Below are 12,762 nucleotides of genomic sequence, written 5' to 3'. Positions count from 1 at the left end.
GGAACCCTGTCCAAGAATAATAATGATCTTGGTATATAATAAAAAAGTTAGAATGTCGTCACGCAGCCCCGCTGGAGGATTTGTACTACCTCATCACGATCGTGGATTGTGAGGGGAATGGCAGGGGGTTGGCAGGCAGAGCGAGCAGGGGCACAGCCCCCAGTAGTAGCAGTAGTAGCTCCATATCACACAGACATAAAGGCCTGCTCTCCTGCTTGCTAAAGAGGAGGAGTCTGAAAACAGTAGCTAGAGGAAGCCTTCACAAAAGATAGGGGACCAGGATCCCTTTCTGTCTCTCCTCCATGATTCAGGTCCCGAGTATGGGTGTATTTTGGATAAGCAACGGAAGTAAACAAATGTAATTCAGGCTCAGCCAGCCACAGAGATGTGGGGAGAGATCCAGGCCTGGGGTAAGGGGACGGGTGGTCCTTGAAAAGAGGAGGAGGAAATGGTGCCCACCCAGGTAGTCTTCTGAAACAGGAGCTAAAGGGACTGCTCCCTTTCTACAAAAGCACTTTGCATGAACCAATGTGAGCTGTGGTAAGGTGGAACTCTTAACAGTGCTTTCCGATGCTGTTTCACTGTCCTTTGAAATGGAGACAACAGCTTTCCCCAACACCACTGGGACTGATGGGAGTTGTAGTCAAAGCTTTCTGGAGGGCACTAGGCTGGGGAAGCTGCTGTGGAATTTGGTGTCTGTCTTACCAGTGCATGCCCCACATTTGGTGGGATTTTTATGGAAAGGTGGTGAAGGTTTGCAGTCGCTAGACCAAACTTTTTCTGTGGGGGGCCGGTTCACTGTCCCTCAGAACTTGTAGCGGTCCATTTACGTCGACTCCAAACCAAAAAGGTCCAGGGGGTGGGACAGCCAAATGAGGAGGCACCGGGCTGGCTGTGGAACTGAGGCCCATCTGAAAGTGTCCCCAAGCCCACTAGTGGCTCCCAACACACTGTCTTGAGAAACACACTGCCAGACAGTTCTTGGTGGACTTGAAAAGTCTGTGAATACATTCTTGGCTGAACCCTGGCTAATTTATGGAAAGATGCGCCAAAGCTGTTAAAACATTGCACATATGGAAATGATGTGATTTCCCCAAATTCTTAACCACTCCCTAGCACTGGATTCTAAAGATGTTTGTGCCAAATCTTGCTGGGTGTGTGGGTCGCTTTTCTTGGGCCAGCCCTTTGCTTGTTTCCAGCTAAGCAGTCCATGACCCAGAATGTGGGAATTAGCTGTAACTTGTCATGGAACAGATTAATCTCTTCAAGATTTCAAAGTGAGATTTCAATCAGAAGTTTTTTCCTCTGAGTCAAAAAACAAACTCATTTCTTTCCCAAGGAACAATATTGTTGGTGTCCAGAAGGGTGCTGGAATGCAGAAATCCATTTCACAACTCTGGGTGGTTGAAAGGCAGTTGCCTTAAACTGAGTCAGACTATTGGTCCATCGTAGGGTTGCCATGTGTCCTCTTTTTCCAGGACACATCCTCTTTTTCATGGGTATGTGAAATGAGAGTTGTCATAGTGATCCATAGTTAAAGGTAGAAGTTGGCAAATGTGTCCTCTTTTTTGCTCTTCAAAATATGGCAACCCCAAGAGTAGTTCTGCCTATGCAGACTGGCAGCCGGTCTCCAGAGTTTCAGGCACAGGGTTTTCCCAGCCCTACCTGGAGATGAACCTGGGACGTACTACATGTGAAGCAGATGCTCTACCTTAAGAGTGCTGCTTCCATCCCTGGCCTTCAGTGGGACGCCCTTCCAAGAAGAAGACATGTCTAGGATCATCCTGTTCTTTTGTGGTACTGCGGCACCATATTCTGTGGGCCGGCTTGAGTCCACTGGAACACATGGCACCTACTCATTTTTATTTGTGACTGAGGAAAATGGACTTGCTGCCTTTACATGCAAACACCTTTTTTTGTTATTATTCCATGAGTTAACTATTCACTTTAAAACTCTAGAGTGGCTGGAATTCTCACATGCATGTGCTCTCTGAAGCCCACATTCCCAGCATGTTTGCACTTCTGTCTCAGTGACGTCTACGCTGGCTTGGTCTTGTCCACAGAATGGAAGATGGCAGGATAATAATAATAATAATAATAATAATAATAATAATAATAATAATAATAATAATAATTTATTTGTACCCCACCCATCTGGCTGGGTTTCCCCAGCCACTGTGGCCGGCTTCCAACAAAGATTAAAAATACATTAAAATGTCACACATTAAAAACTTCCCTGAACAGGGCTGCCTTCAGATGTCTTCTAAATGTCAGGTAGTTGTTTTTCTCTTTGACATCTGATGGGAGGGCGTTCCACAGGGCGGGTGCTACTACTGAGAAGGCCATCTGCCTGGTTCCCTGTAGCTTTGTTTCTCGCAATGAGGAAACCACCAGAAGGCCCTCGGCGCTGGATCTCAGCATCCAGGCAGAACGATGGGGGTGGAGACGCTCCTTCAGGTATATTGGGATGAGGCTGTTTAGGGCTTTAAAGGTCAGCACCAATACTTTGTTTTTTTTATAAATATTTATTGGAGTTTTTAATAAAAGAAATACAAAAATAATAAACAGCATTGCTTTGTTTTTACAAAATTTCATAACATCTTTAGACTTCCTCACGTCTCCCGCTCCCACTTACATCATTAATAAGTTTTTTCAAGCAAATTATCATCTTATTTGCAATTTTATAACCACTCATTTAAATACAATATAATAGTTCTCCTACAAATTTTGTTTCTCTTAATCTCACTTGTCATCAAATTCTGATCCAGTTTAGTGATGGCCAATTATTTATAACCAAGCATCCTTCTTAACATTCCACTAAATCACAATGTTTCTGTAGGTAAATCTTAAATTTCTTCCAATCTTCTTCGATCCTTTCTTCTCCCAGGTCTCGAATTCTGCCAGTCATCTCCGCCAGTTGCATATAGTCCATCAGTTGCATCTGCCATTCTTCCAGTGTGGGTAGATCTTGAGTTTTCCAGTTCTTAGCGAGAAGTATCCTTGCTGCTGTTGTTGCATACATAAAGAATGTTCTATCCTTCTTTGACACCTTCTGGTCGACAATACCCAGAAGAAAGGCCTCTGGTTTCTTAGTGAAGGTATACTTAAATACCTTTTTCAACTCATTATATATCATTTCCCAGAAGGCCTTCACTTTAGGGCAGGTCCACCAGAGGTGAAAGAATGTTCCTTCATTTTCTTTACATTTCCAGCATTTGTTATCAGACAAATGGTATATTTTGGCAAGTTTTACTGGGGTCATGTACCATCTGTATATCATTTTCATTACATTTTCCTTCAAAGCATTACATGCAGTAAAGTTCAGCCCAGTGGTCCACAACCTTTCCCTGTCTTCAAACATAATGTTATGCCCAATATCCTGTGCCCATTTTCAGCACCAATACTTTGAATTGTGCTCAGAAAAGTACTGGGAGCCAATGTAGGTCTTTCAAGTCTGGTGTTATGTGGTCTCTGCGGCCGCTCCCAGTCCCCAGTCTAGCTGCCGCATTCTGGATTAGTTGTAGTTTCCGGGTCACCTTCAAAGGTAGCCCCACGTAGAGCGCATTGCAGTAGTCCAAGCGGGAGATAACTAGAGCATGCACCACTCTGGCGAGACAGTCTGTGGGCAGATAGGGTCTCAGCCTGTGTACCAGGTGGAGTTGGGAGACAGCTGCCCTGGATACAGGATCCCCAAGGACATGCTCTACCGGGAGCTGGCTTCAAGCACCAGGCCCATTGGCAGACCAAAATGTGACACAAAGGCTGGCAACATCAACCACACTGTGTGGGAATCCCTTGCACACAACCGCAGCACCTAGAGACATACAGGCAGGTTGTGCATCCACAGCAGTGTCCAGAGAATGACTGACCACTGGGTGGGGCTCAGAGAGAAGAAACGCCATGGGGCATCTTCAGCAGCACAACCAGATACCTCCACTTGCCCCAGCTGCAACAAAATGTGTCTCTCCCATATCGGTCAGGCACTGTCCCTTCCAACAGTTTGACTTCACAGCTCCATTGTCTCCTAAGACAGACAGATGCCAACTGAATGCTATGGGGAAGAGGTGCCAAAGCTGAATGTTTGATAACTAGAGATTGTCCTTGTTGCATGATTTACAACTTCCAAAAAGAGTAATAAACAAGAGGAAATCATGGACCACAGCAGGAGGCTTAAAACAGAGTCAGTGATAATAATATAATAATAATTTATTATATGTACCCCGCCCATCTGGTTGGGTTTCCCCAGCCACTCTGGGCGACTTCCAACAAAGATAAAAGATACACTGAAATGTCACATATTAAAAACTTCCCTGAACAGGGCTGCCTTCAGATGTCTTCTGAATGTCAGGTAGATGTTTATCGCTTTGACATCTGATGGGAGGGCGTTCCACAGGGCGGGCGCCACTACCGAGAAGGCCCTCTGCCTGGTTCCCTGTAACCTGGCCTCTCGCAGTGAGGGAACCGCCAGAAGGCCCTCGGAGCTGGACCTCAGTGTCCGGGCAGAATGATGGGGGAGGAGACGCTCCTTCAGATATACTGGACCGAGGCCGTTTAGAGCTTTAAAGGTCAGCACCAACACTTTGAATTGTGCTCGGAAATGTACTGGGAGCCAATGTAGGTCTTTCAAGACCGGTGTTATATGGTCTCAGCGGCCGCTCATGGTAAGCTCATGGTAAGCTAATGCTGGAGTGATTCCCTCCAGATGTTGTGGACTGAAACTCCTATCATCCTGACTATTAGCCATGCTGACTGAGGCTGGTGGGAGTTGTGGTCCACAGCACCTGAAGGGAATCACATAGGCTATCTCTGCTTTCTCTGGAGATGCATGTGGGATCCTGATAGCATTCAATGGCTCAGTTCGGCTAATGAATGTGGAGGGCAGGTCACACTGAAAATTATTTCCTCCTGAGGAAACAGGTAGAGGTATATATGTCATACTCTTTGATTATGAGAGGGGGTGGGGAACCCAACACAGCTGGAGCATTATTATTTTTTAATATATGCTCTTTAATGCACAATCAGAATGCCTTTGCTATAATGAGTCTCACACTGATTGCTATGAGGGTGGCTGTGCAACACCACCTGGGAGAACCACAAGGCTACTGCAATTTGTTGAGCTGCCTAACCGTGAAATGATAGCCTGCAAAAGGAGCATGGGGGATAATGGGGAGAGAGATAGAGGCTACAACTGATTGAATTGCCAGCAAGTGAGGGGTTTTTTGGGGGGGTGTTATTGTTTTATTTCTATGCTACCTTTCACAGTTAGAACCATGTTCAAGGCAGCTTAATGCTCAAGGTTAATGTTGTGTGTTCTGGACGTTCACCACTTGGTGTTGGATTGATCACCATTGCCATTTGGATGGCCCCAATATGATTTCTCTCTCTCTCTCTCTCTCTCTCTCTCTCTCTGTATGTGTGTGTTTGTTTGTTTGTTTGTTTGTTTGTTTGTTTTTGTTTGTTTGAAACAACCTGTATCAGAATAAAATGCAAACACGCGTTTTTGTTCTGAATTCAAGTGGAAGCATCATTGACCACTAAATCCAGTTGAAATCAATAGGAGATGTGGAGTGTGGAGGTGTTGGGGGTTGAACCTTGTACAGTGGCGCCTCGCAAGACGAAAATAATCCGTTCCACAAGTCTCTTCGTATAGCGGTTTTTTCGTCTTTCGAAGCAACCCTATTAGCGGATTAGCGGCTAAAAGGCTGTTAGCGGCTTAGCGGCATAGAAAAAGGGGGGAAAGCAAAAAGAACCGCAAGACTCGCAATACGTTTTCATCTTGCGAAGCAAGCCCATAGGGAAATTCGTCTTGCGAAGCGCATCGAAAAACGGAAAACCCTTTCTTCTAGCGGGTTTTTCATCTTGCGAGGCATTCGTCTTGCGGGGCACCACTGTACCTTCTGCATGCAGAGCAGGTGCTCTACAGCTGAGCTATGGCTTTCCTTTTTTAAATCTCTGCCCCCTCAAACCCCCAGCCCACTCCCTGCCTGCCGTGGCCTGGCCTGGCACAGAGCGGCACTGCCTTCCTCAGCATCCTGTTCGGGAGCCTCCTGCCCCCCGCTTTCCTGCCGCTTCCGCCAAGGGTGGGGGTGTGGTGTCCCAGCTGCTGTGTGCTTCATGCACCTTATTCTGTAAACTTCAAGGGTGATCGCCCAAGAAAAGATCAACAACTTTCCACTGCTGCTGAAAAGATCAACAACTTTCCACTGCTGCCACCAATCATCTGAATTTTCACTAGTATTTTAGTGTTTTGTTTTCTTAATTTGGGGTTCAAAAAAACAAGGGTCATTTTATACATAGAAAAATACAGTATCTTGGTTCCTGAATCCCTTTTACAAACTTACACCTATTGTTACACAGAAGATGCTCTATTGACATTCTGTTTAAGGGATACTTGCCAGACTGGTTTTGCAGGGAGGGATAAGCCCCTATATTACAAGCTGTTTATCTATTAACAGGTTTTACAAATGAAAATAACTATTTGGGGGGGGGTATTTCCCCCCAATCTCCTTCTTTCTACTGCAGAGGAATATTTTAGGGTAATTTAAGAGAGTCAAAATGGCTTAATGATTGCTCACCGATATCATTTCAGAATATGGTTTATGTACCTATGTATGTGTATTTTGAACATTTATCCAATTGTTTTGACTCGTTAGAATCAGGGTGAGGGGTACACACAATGGCCATTTCTCTGGTAACACTTCCCAACTGACACTCAGCATTCTCTGGCTTTTCAAAGCTACTCCACATGCTCATTCCTCACTCAGCTGTTCTTTAGAAGGGGTGGGGTTGCCCAAATTAAGGTCTTTAAAATACTTTCTACTTTTGTATACCTTGGGGTTCACCCAGACCTACTGGTAACTTCCCAGTCTTTCTTCTTGATAGCCCCTTTTTGATTCTAAAAATCTGTCAGCACTCAACCACCTGAGTTTGCTGTTAGGGGGAAGGATTCCTTTAATTCCTTGGCTCCGGTAGATCTGGGGCTCTGCAGTGAGGAAGCAAGTTTCTGTGAATCTGAAAATGCACATCAAACTTTGCTCCCCTCGCAGGGTCAGAGCTGCGTGCCTTTTTGGCAGTGCAAATTCCTGATTCATAGGAAGAAGAAGGAACCTCCTAGTTTCCTGCTGGGCTTCCTTTCCAAACACACTGGGCTGGGGAGAGACAGAAATTTAAGATGAGCAATGGCTGGCCTGGGAATTGAGAAGTGGCTTGTTTTTATTACAAAGGTGGTTCCTGCCAGCATTCCACACGTCCAGACGTCACTTTGGGATGAACTTGCTATTAAGCAGAACTTAGGCTTTTCTGGTTGTAATTGAGTTCATTTGTATTGCCTTGGGTGTTTTGAAAAACAGGTATTTCTCCCCTGCTCTTTCAAATGGATTGCTTTTCATAATTCTTGTTAAAATGTTCTCCTCTTCAGTCTTGTGTAAAATGGAGAGAGGGTTTTGTTTTTGTTGTTTTTGTATCCTTCCCCTGTTGGTGACTTCTTGTCTGGTTGGGTACCAGGATGGTATCGGGCAGACAGCTCATTTAAGGCTCTGAGAACCAATCCAGGCCATTATTTTACTAGAAGTCTATTCAGCATATTCTACCCCTCCTCTCTCTTGCAGTTTGGGATTGGGATATGTTTTCAGTGCCTGAGGATATGAAGTAAAAATAGATTAAAGGTCTTGGGGCATGTACAGAGGGCACTGCTCTTACCTGCTGGCAGCAATTACGTATAATGATAAGCCAAGATTCTCTGCCTTTTATTTTCTCTGAGCAAGTGGCATCCTGATGCACACAGCTTAATCAATCCCATCTTGCTACTTCCCTGGCATGTGAACAGGATAACCCAAGCAGGAAGCCCCTTCAGCTAGGGAAATCCCTGCACAGCCACAGCCAGGAATTTGAGGCCAGTCGCTATTGACATGGGTGGTGCTGTGGGTTAAACCACAGAGCCTAGGGCTTGCCGATCGGAAGGTCAGCAGTTCGAATCCCCTTGATGGAGTGAGCTCCCATTGCTCAGTCCCTGCTCTTGCCCACCTAGCAATTCAAAAGCACATCAAAGTGCAAGTAGATAAATAGGTACCGCTCTGGCGGGAAGGTAAACGGCGTTTCCGTGTGCTGCTCTGGTTCGCCAAAAGCGGCTTAGTTATGCTGGTCACATGACCCAGAAGCTGTACGCCGGCTCCCTCGGCCAATAAAGCGAGATGAGTGCCGCAACCCCAGAGTCGGCCACGACTGAACCTAATGGTCAAGGGTCCCTTTACCTTTACCTTTATTTATAAAGTATTTGTAGGAGCTAGGTACTTTTGCAAGTTGATGGAGTCCTGCTGCCAGATTCATGCCCTCAATAAACCATCTCTACCTTGCAGGATTCTTGCAAAGATTTTTTTTAAGTGGGGAGAGAGGAATATTGTCCTCTCCCACCCACTTGTGGACCAGCTTCAGCCCTTTGGCAGAATTGCGCTACATGTATTACATATGCAATCAATATTTATGCTGTCTTTCAAGTCTGAACTCATTTGATGTCTCTTCATTGGCTGTAGGGAAACTCCTCTCCTCTGGCTTCCAAGAGGGAGTCAAGTCTGAATACTCCCTCTGTTTCTAGAGAAGCAAAGGCTGTTGCTCATCTGTTCCTTTCCTTGCAGGGCACGGTCCCCAGATCTGATGTTTGTTCTCGCAAGTGGTGGCAGCCATTCTGCCAGCTGTTGGAAATTATAAAGTGAATCGCTCTGTGGGGGGGTGGGAGGGGGGACCCTGAAAACAATAAAAGCCTTCAGGGTTTTTTACATTCTTTCTGAGTAACAAACTGGCCTGGCATCTCATTCAGTCATGTTTTTAAAAATGGGATGGTATTTGGTTTCTGGCTTACATTTCCTAGGTAAGTGAGTGTTCAGAGATCAAGATAAAAAATATGTTCCTAGCTTGTTCCAGACAGGCCAGGGGTGGGTGGCTTGTGGTCCAGCAGATGCTACTGACTCCAGGTCCCATCAGCCCTAGCCAGTGATCAAAGATGATGGTAGTTGTGGTCCAGCAATATCTGGAGAGCCTCAGGCCTCCCATTCCTGTTCCAGACATTGATATGCTCCTGGCATTTGTGTTGCTAATGCATCCCTGGGTGTTCACCTGAAGGACAGTGAGCATTAACCCCCATATCATGAAGCAGGGCTTTGCTGAACTATCAGCTGTTCTGAACTGCCCCTAAACTGTGCCAGCCATTATGAGAACTGTTTAAGAATTGGTGTCTGGGTTAATTATTCCACCCCCTTCTTTGTGGCCGTTTTTTTTTAGATTGTAAGCCTGCAGGCTGGGACTGTCTTGTTTTAATTGGTTGTATGTAAGCCTCTCTGGGAGGCTTTCAGACTGAAGAGCGGGGTACAAATGCTCTAAAGAAATAAATTTTCCAAGCTCTTCTCTGTTTTTAAAAGAGTTAAGTTTCTAGCATTTGTAGGACCTGAAGTATATTAGGCAGAATGTACCTGCCCTGTTCTTTTCTTTGTGTGTGTGTGAGAAGCTAGCCTTTTATCCCTTTCAGGGTTTTTTCTCTTCACCCCACAAACAATCCCTGCAGACCCCCCCCCCAAAAAAAACGAGTGCATATGCCTTGACAGTGCTTCTTCCAGCAAAGGTCTGGTGCTCCACTGCCTTCCCTCCTCCAGTGGAATCATGTGAGTTGAGAGTGGAGCCGGAAGGAAGTCTCAGTCCTCAAGGAAGGGGCATGGATAACTCAAGGTCTCTTGGGACCTAGCATGCTTCTGACAACATTGTTATGCCTTTGTGCAAACTCCAAAATGACACAAAAGCAGAAACTCCATCCATCCTCATCAGAATCCAGTGGTCAGATCTGCAGCTGTTATGAATGGGTGCAGATTTTGACAGAGCCTAGAATGTGCTGCAAGGACTACAAGTGATTTTTGGAGGTGTCCCAGGTTTCACTCCCAGGCATCTCAGGTTAAAAGGCTATCAGGGAAGTCCCATGAGAGGATTGTTTGTGTCCCCGTGGAGCAATGAAGCAGTCAAAACTCTGGCTCACATCTTTTTTTAATGTAATCTTTGTAGAGAGGCTACTTTGCAGAGGCCCCTGGAAGGATACAGGAATGGTACCTAGAATATTTCGTGGCTAATACAAACAAATTAATAGCAGTGTTGGTGGCCAAGTCCCTCTTCATTGTTCAAAGGTCTTGTAAGATGATACTCTCACTCTACTTGTAATTTGGAGCTCAGGTTTTTATCTTTTGTATCATATAATAATATGACTGTAAAATTGGCTGTCTCATTGTGAGGTGTACCAAACTGCACTGATGGCGCTTATTTGAGATTTTTTTAATTAGTTTTTTAATTAAAGATATTCTTATGTTACAAAACAAATAAATGAGGGAAAGTACATGTCACTTTATGTAAAGCTCTTCTAACGTGTTCTGGGCTTGGGGTGTCTGTCCTCTGCCATTCCCCTTGCACAGATGGCAAGCAAGGCAGAAAGAGTGGGATTTGCGCCTGTGCTGTACTTTACAGAGGAGAGAGGAGGAGAGGAGGGTCCTCTGTTTGAAAGTGTCCTCAGTTGAAGGACTTAAGCTTAAAGATGAAGGGAGAGCAAGCGGTACCTTGAAGTTGCCCCCCAACAGCTGGCACCATCTGAGCAGCAGACTGAGGAGGCACCTGGTCACAGGCTTTCCTGTTATGGAGATGATAGTGGTGATGATGATGATAATAATGATGTAGCATTAGTTATTCCCACCCACACCCATCCAACTGGGTTTCCCCAGCCACTCTGGGCAGCTTCCAACAAAATATAAAGGAATAAAACAAAACATTAAATGTTAAAAGCTTCCTGAAAAGGGCTACCTTCAGATGCCTTTTAAGGTCGTTTACTTACTTATCTTCTTGACATCTGATGGGAGGGCATTCCATTGGGTGGGTGCCACTACTGAGAAGGCCCTCCGCTTGGTTTGCTTAGCATCACTTCTTGCAGCAAGGGAGCTGCCAGAAGGCCCTCGGAGCTGGACCTCAGTGTCCAGGCTGAAAAATGGGCGTGGTGACGCTCCTTCTAGTATACATGTGTGCATGTTTGATCCTTTGTATCATATTGTTTTTGAAACAAGCGTGTGTTTTAATGCTCTTGTTTTTATTCTTTGCACACACTGTTTTAGTGTATCTATGACCACATAATAAATGATTGAGGATTTTAGGGAACTGGTGATGGGAATGTCCACTGTCTTCCTTTGGAGAACCTCAAAGGCAGCTCCCTGTGTCCCCATGATTTCAGCAGATGATATTAACAGACACAGAAAGCTACCGTGGAAGATGTAGTTTGGTTGTCCTGTGATTTTAAAAGGACAGGGTTTTGTTTTTGTTTTTTTTAAAAAAATAGCAATCTAATGTGTCTTGTTTCGTTTCTGCCCAAGGTAACATAAAGAGAAACCTGCAAGAGATCTGGCAAGATGGTTGCTCTGTCCTTGAAGATCTGCATTCGCCAGTGCAATGTGGTCAAGACGATGCAGTTTGAGCCCTCCACGGCCGTGTACGACGCCTGCCGTGTTATTCGTGAGCGAGTGCCAGAGGCTCAAACTGGACAAGGTTAGTTTTGGCAAACCCCACATTTGAGTTACAGTCTGACACGTGATGCCAGGTGCAGTCATACCTCGGGTTGAAGTAGCTTCGGGTTGAGCATTTTCGGGTTGTGCTCCGCAGCAACCCGGAAGTAATGAAGCGTGTTACTTCCAGGTCGTGCCGCTTGCGCATGCGCAGACGCTCAAAATGATGTCATGCATGGAAGCGGCAAATCGCGACCCGCGTGGACGCGGGTTGCGTTTGCTTCAGGATGTGAACAGGGCTCCGGAACAGATCCCGTTCACATCCAGAGGTACCACTGTATGGGGCAGATAAAGACTTGGCTCAGCTGAAGTGGGGTTTGCATGCACAGCCAACCTGCAAAGGTTGAATGGCCTCACTTTGTGGGCCGACACAGCTTGATTTCAAACTCTGTGGGCAAGGAAGGGTCACATGACATCACTGTGGGCAACCCCCCCCCCCATGTTTCAAACTTGGCTCACGGCAAGTGGGAGAGATAATGATCTGGGCTGCCCCACCAGGTCCGGTTTTCCACCCCATCTCTAGATGTTGGGCTGCAGCCCCCACCATCCCTAACTGCTGGTCTTTCTGACTGGGGCTACATTTTGGGGGGGCACATGGTTCCCCACCCCAGATACGGCAGTGGGTGTCCTGATGAGCAATCAAGGTTCACATAATGAGCATGAAAAGGTCATGGTGTCTCAGAGGGCCGCCTTACTCCCTCCCTAGAGAGGCCAGACTCTTTGCTACTTGTATTTTAATAGATTTGTTTTTATATTGTTTTAATTCTGTTACAGTTCAAATACTTCTTAACTGTTATCTGCTGTGTGTTTTTACCTTTCTGTGTTTTAATCTTTGTGAGCTGCCTTGAGTCCTGGCTCTGGGAGAAACATGGAATGTAAATAAATAATAGTGCCAGGTATTTTATTGGACTTGAGGAGTGAAGTCCCTGAAGTGAGGGCAAATGCATTGTCTTCACTCTGTGTGTGTGTGTGTAGCAGGTGGGGAGGGAGAAAATGTGTCGCTGAGGCAGGCAAGCCTTGCTACCCTGCTGTTTGACTGCTCTCATAACTTCTCTTTTACATTGCCACCCACTCGGGCCCCCACCCAACCAGGGGGTTAACACTTCTGCCCTGTTTTTGCAGCCCCCCCCCCAGTGCAAAATTACCCAAAGGGCTGCCACTTTCTCTGAGGGGAGGTCCTCTTTTGCTC

General features: G+C 45.8%; 1 protein-coding gene across 7 annotated transcripts in view; it reads left to right on the top strand.

The window, feature by feature from the left end:
* Positions 1-12,762, top strand: part of TLN2 (talin 2) — a 185,369-nt gene that overhangs the window by 49,549 nt on the left and 123,058 nt on the right. For all 7 annotated transcript variants that reach the window (XM_081887549.1, XM_081887554.1, XM_081887553.1 and 4 more), the window contains exon 2: positions 11,385-11,556. In XM_081887549.1, the coding sequence (XP_081743675.1) occupies positions 11,421-11,556 (136 nt within the window). In that variant the 5' untranslated portion in view covers positions 11,385-11,420. The remainder of the gene's footprint in view (positions 1-11,384; positions 11,557-12,762) is intronic.

Source organism: Podarcis melisellensis (assembly GCF_964234715.1).
Source record: "Podarcis melisellensis genome assembly, chromosome: 14".
Lineage (NCBI taxonomy): Eukaryota > Metazoa > Chordata > Lepidosauria > Squamata > Lacertidae > Podarcis > Podarcis melisellensis.
This window is presented reverse-complemented; position numbering and strand designations above follow the sequence as displayed.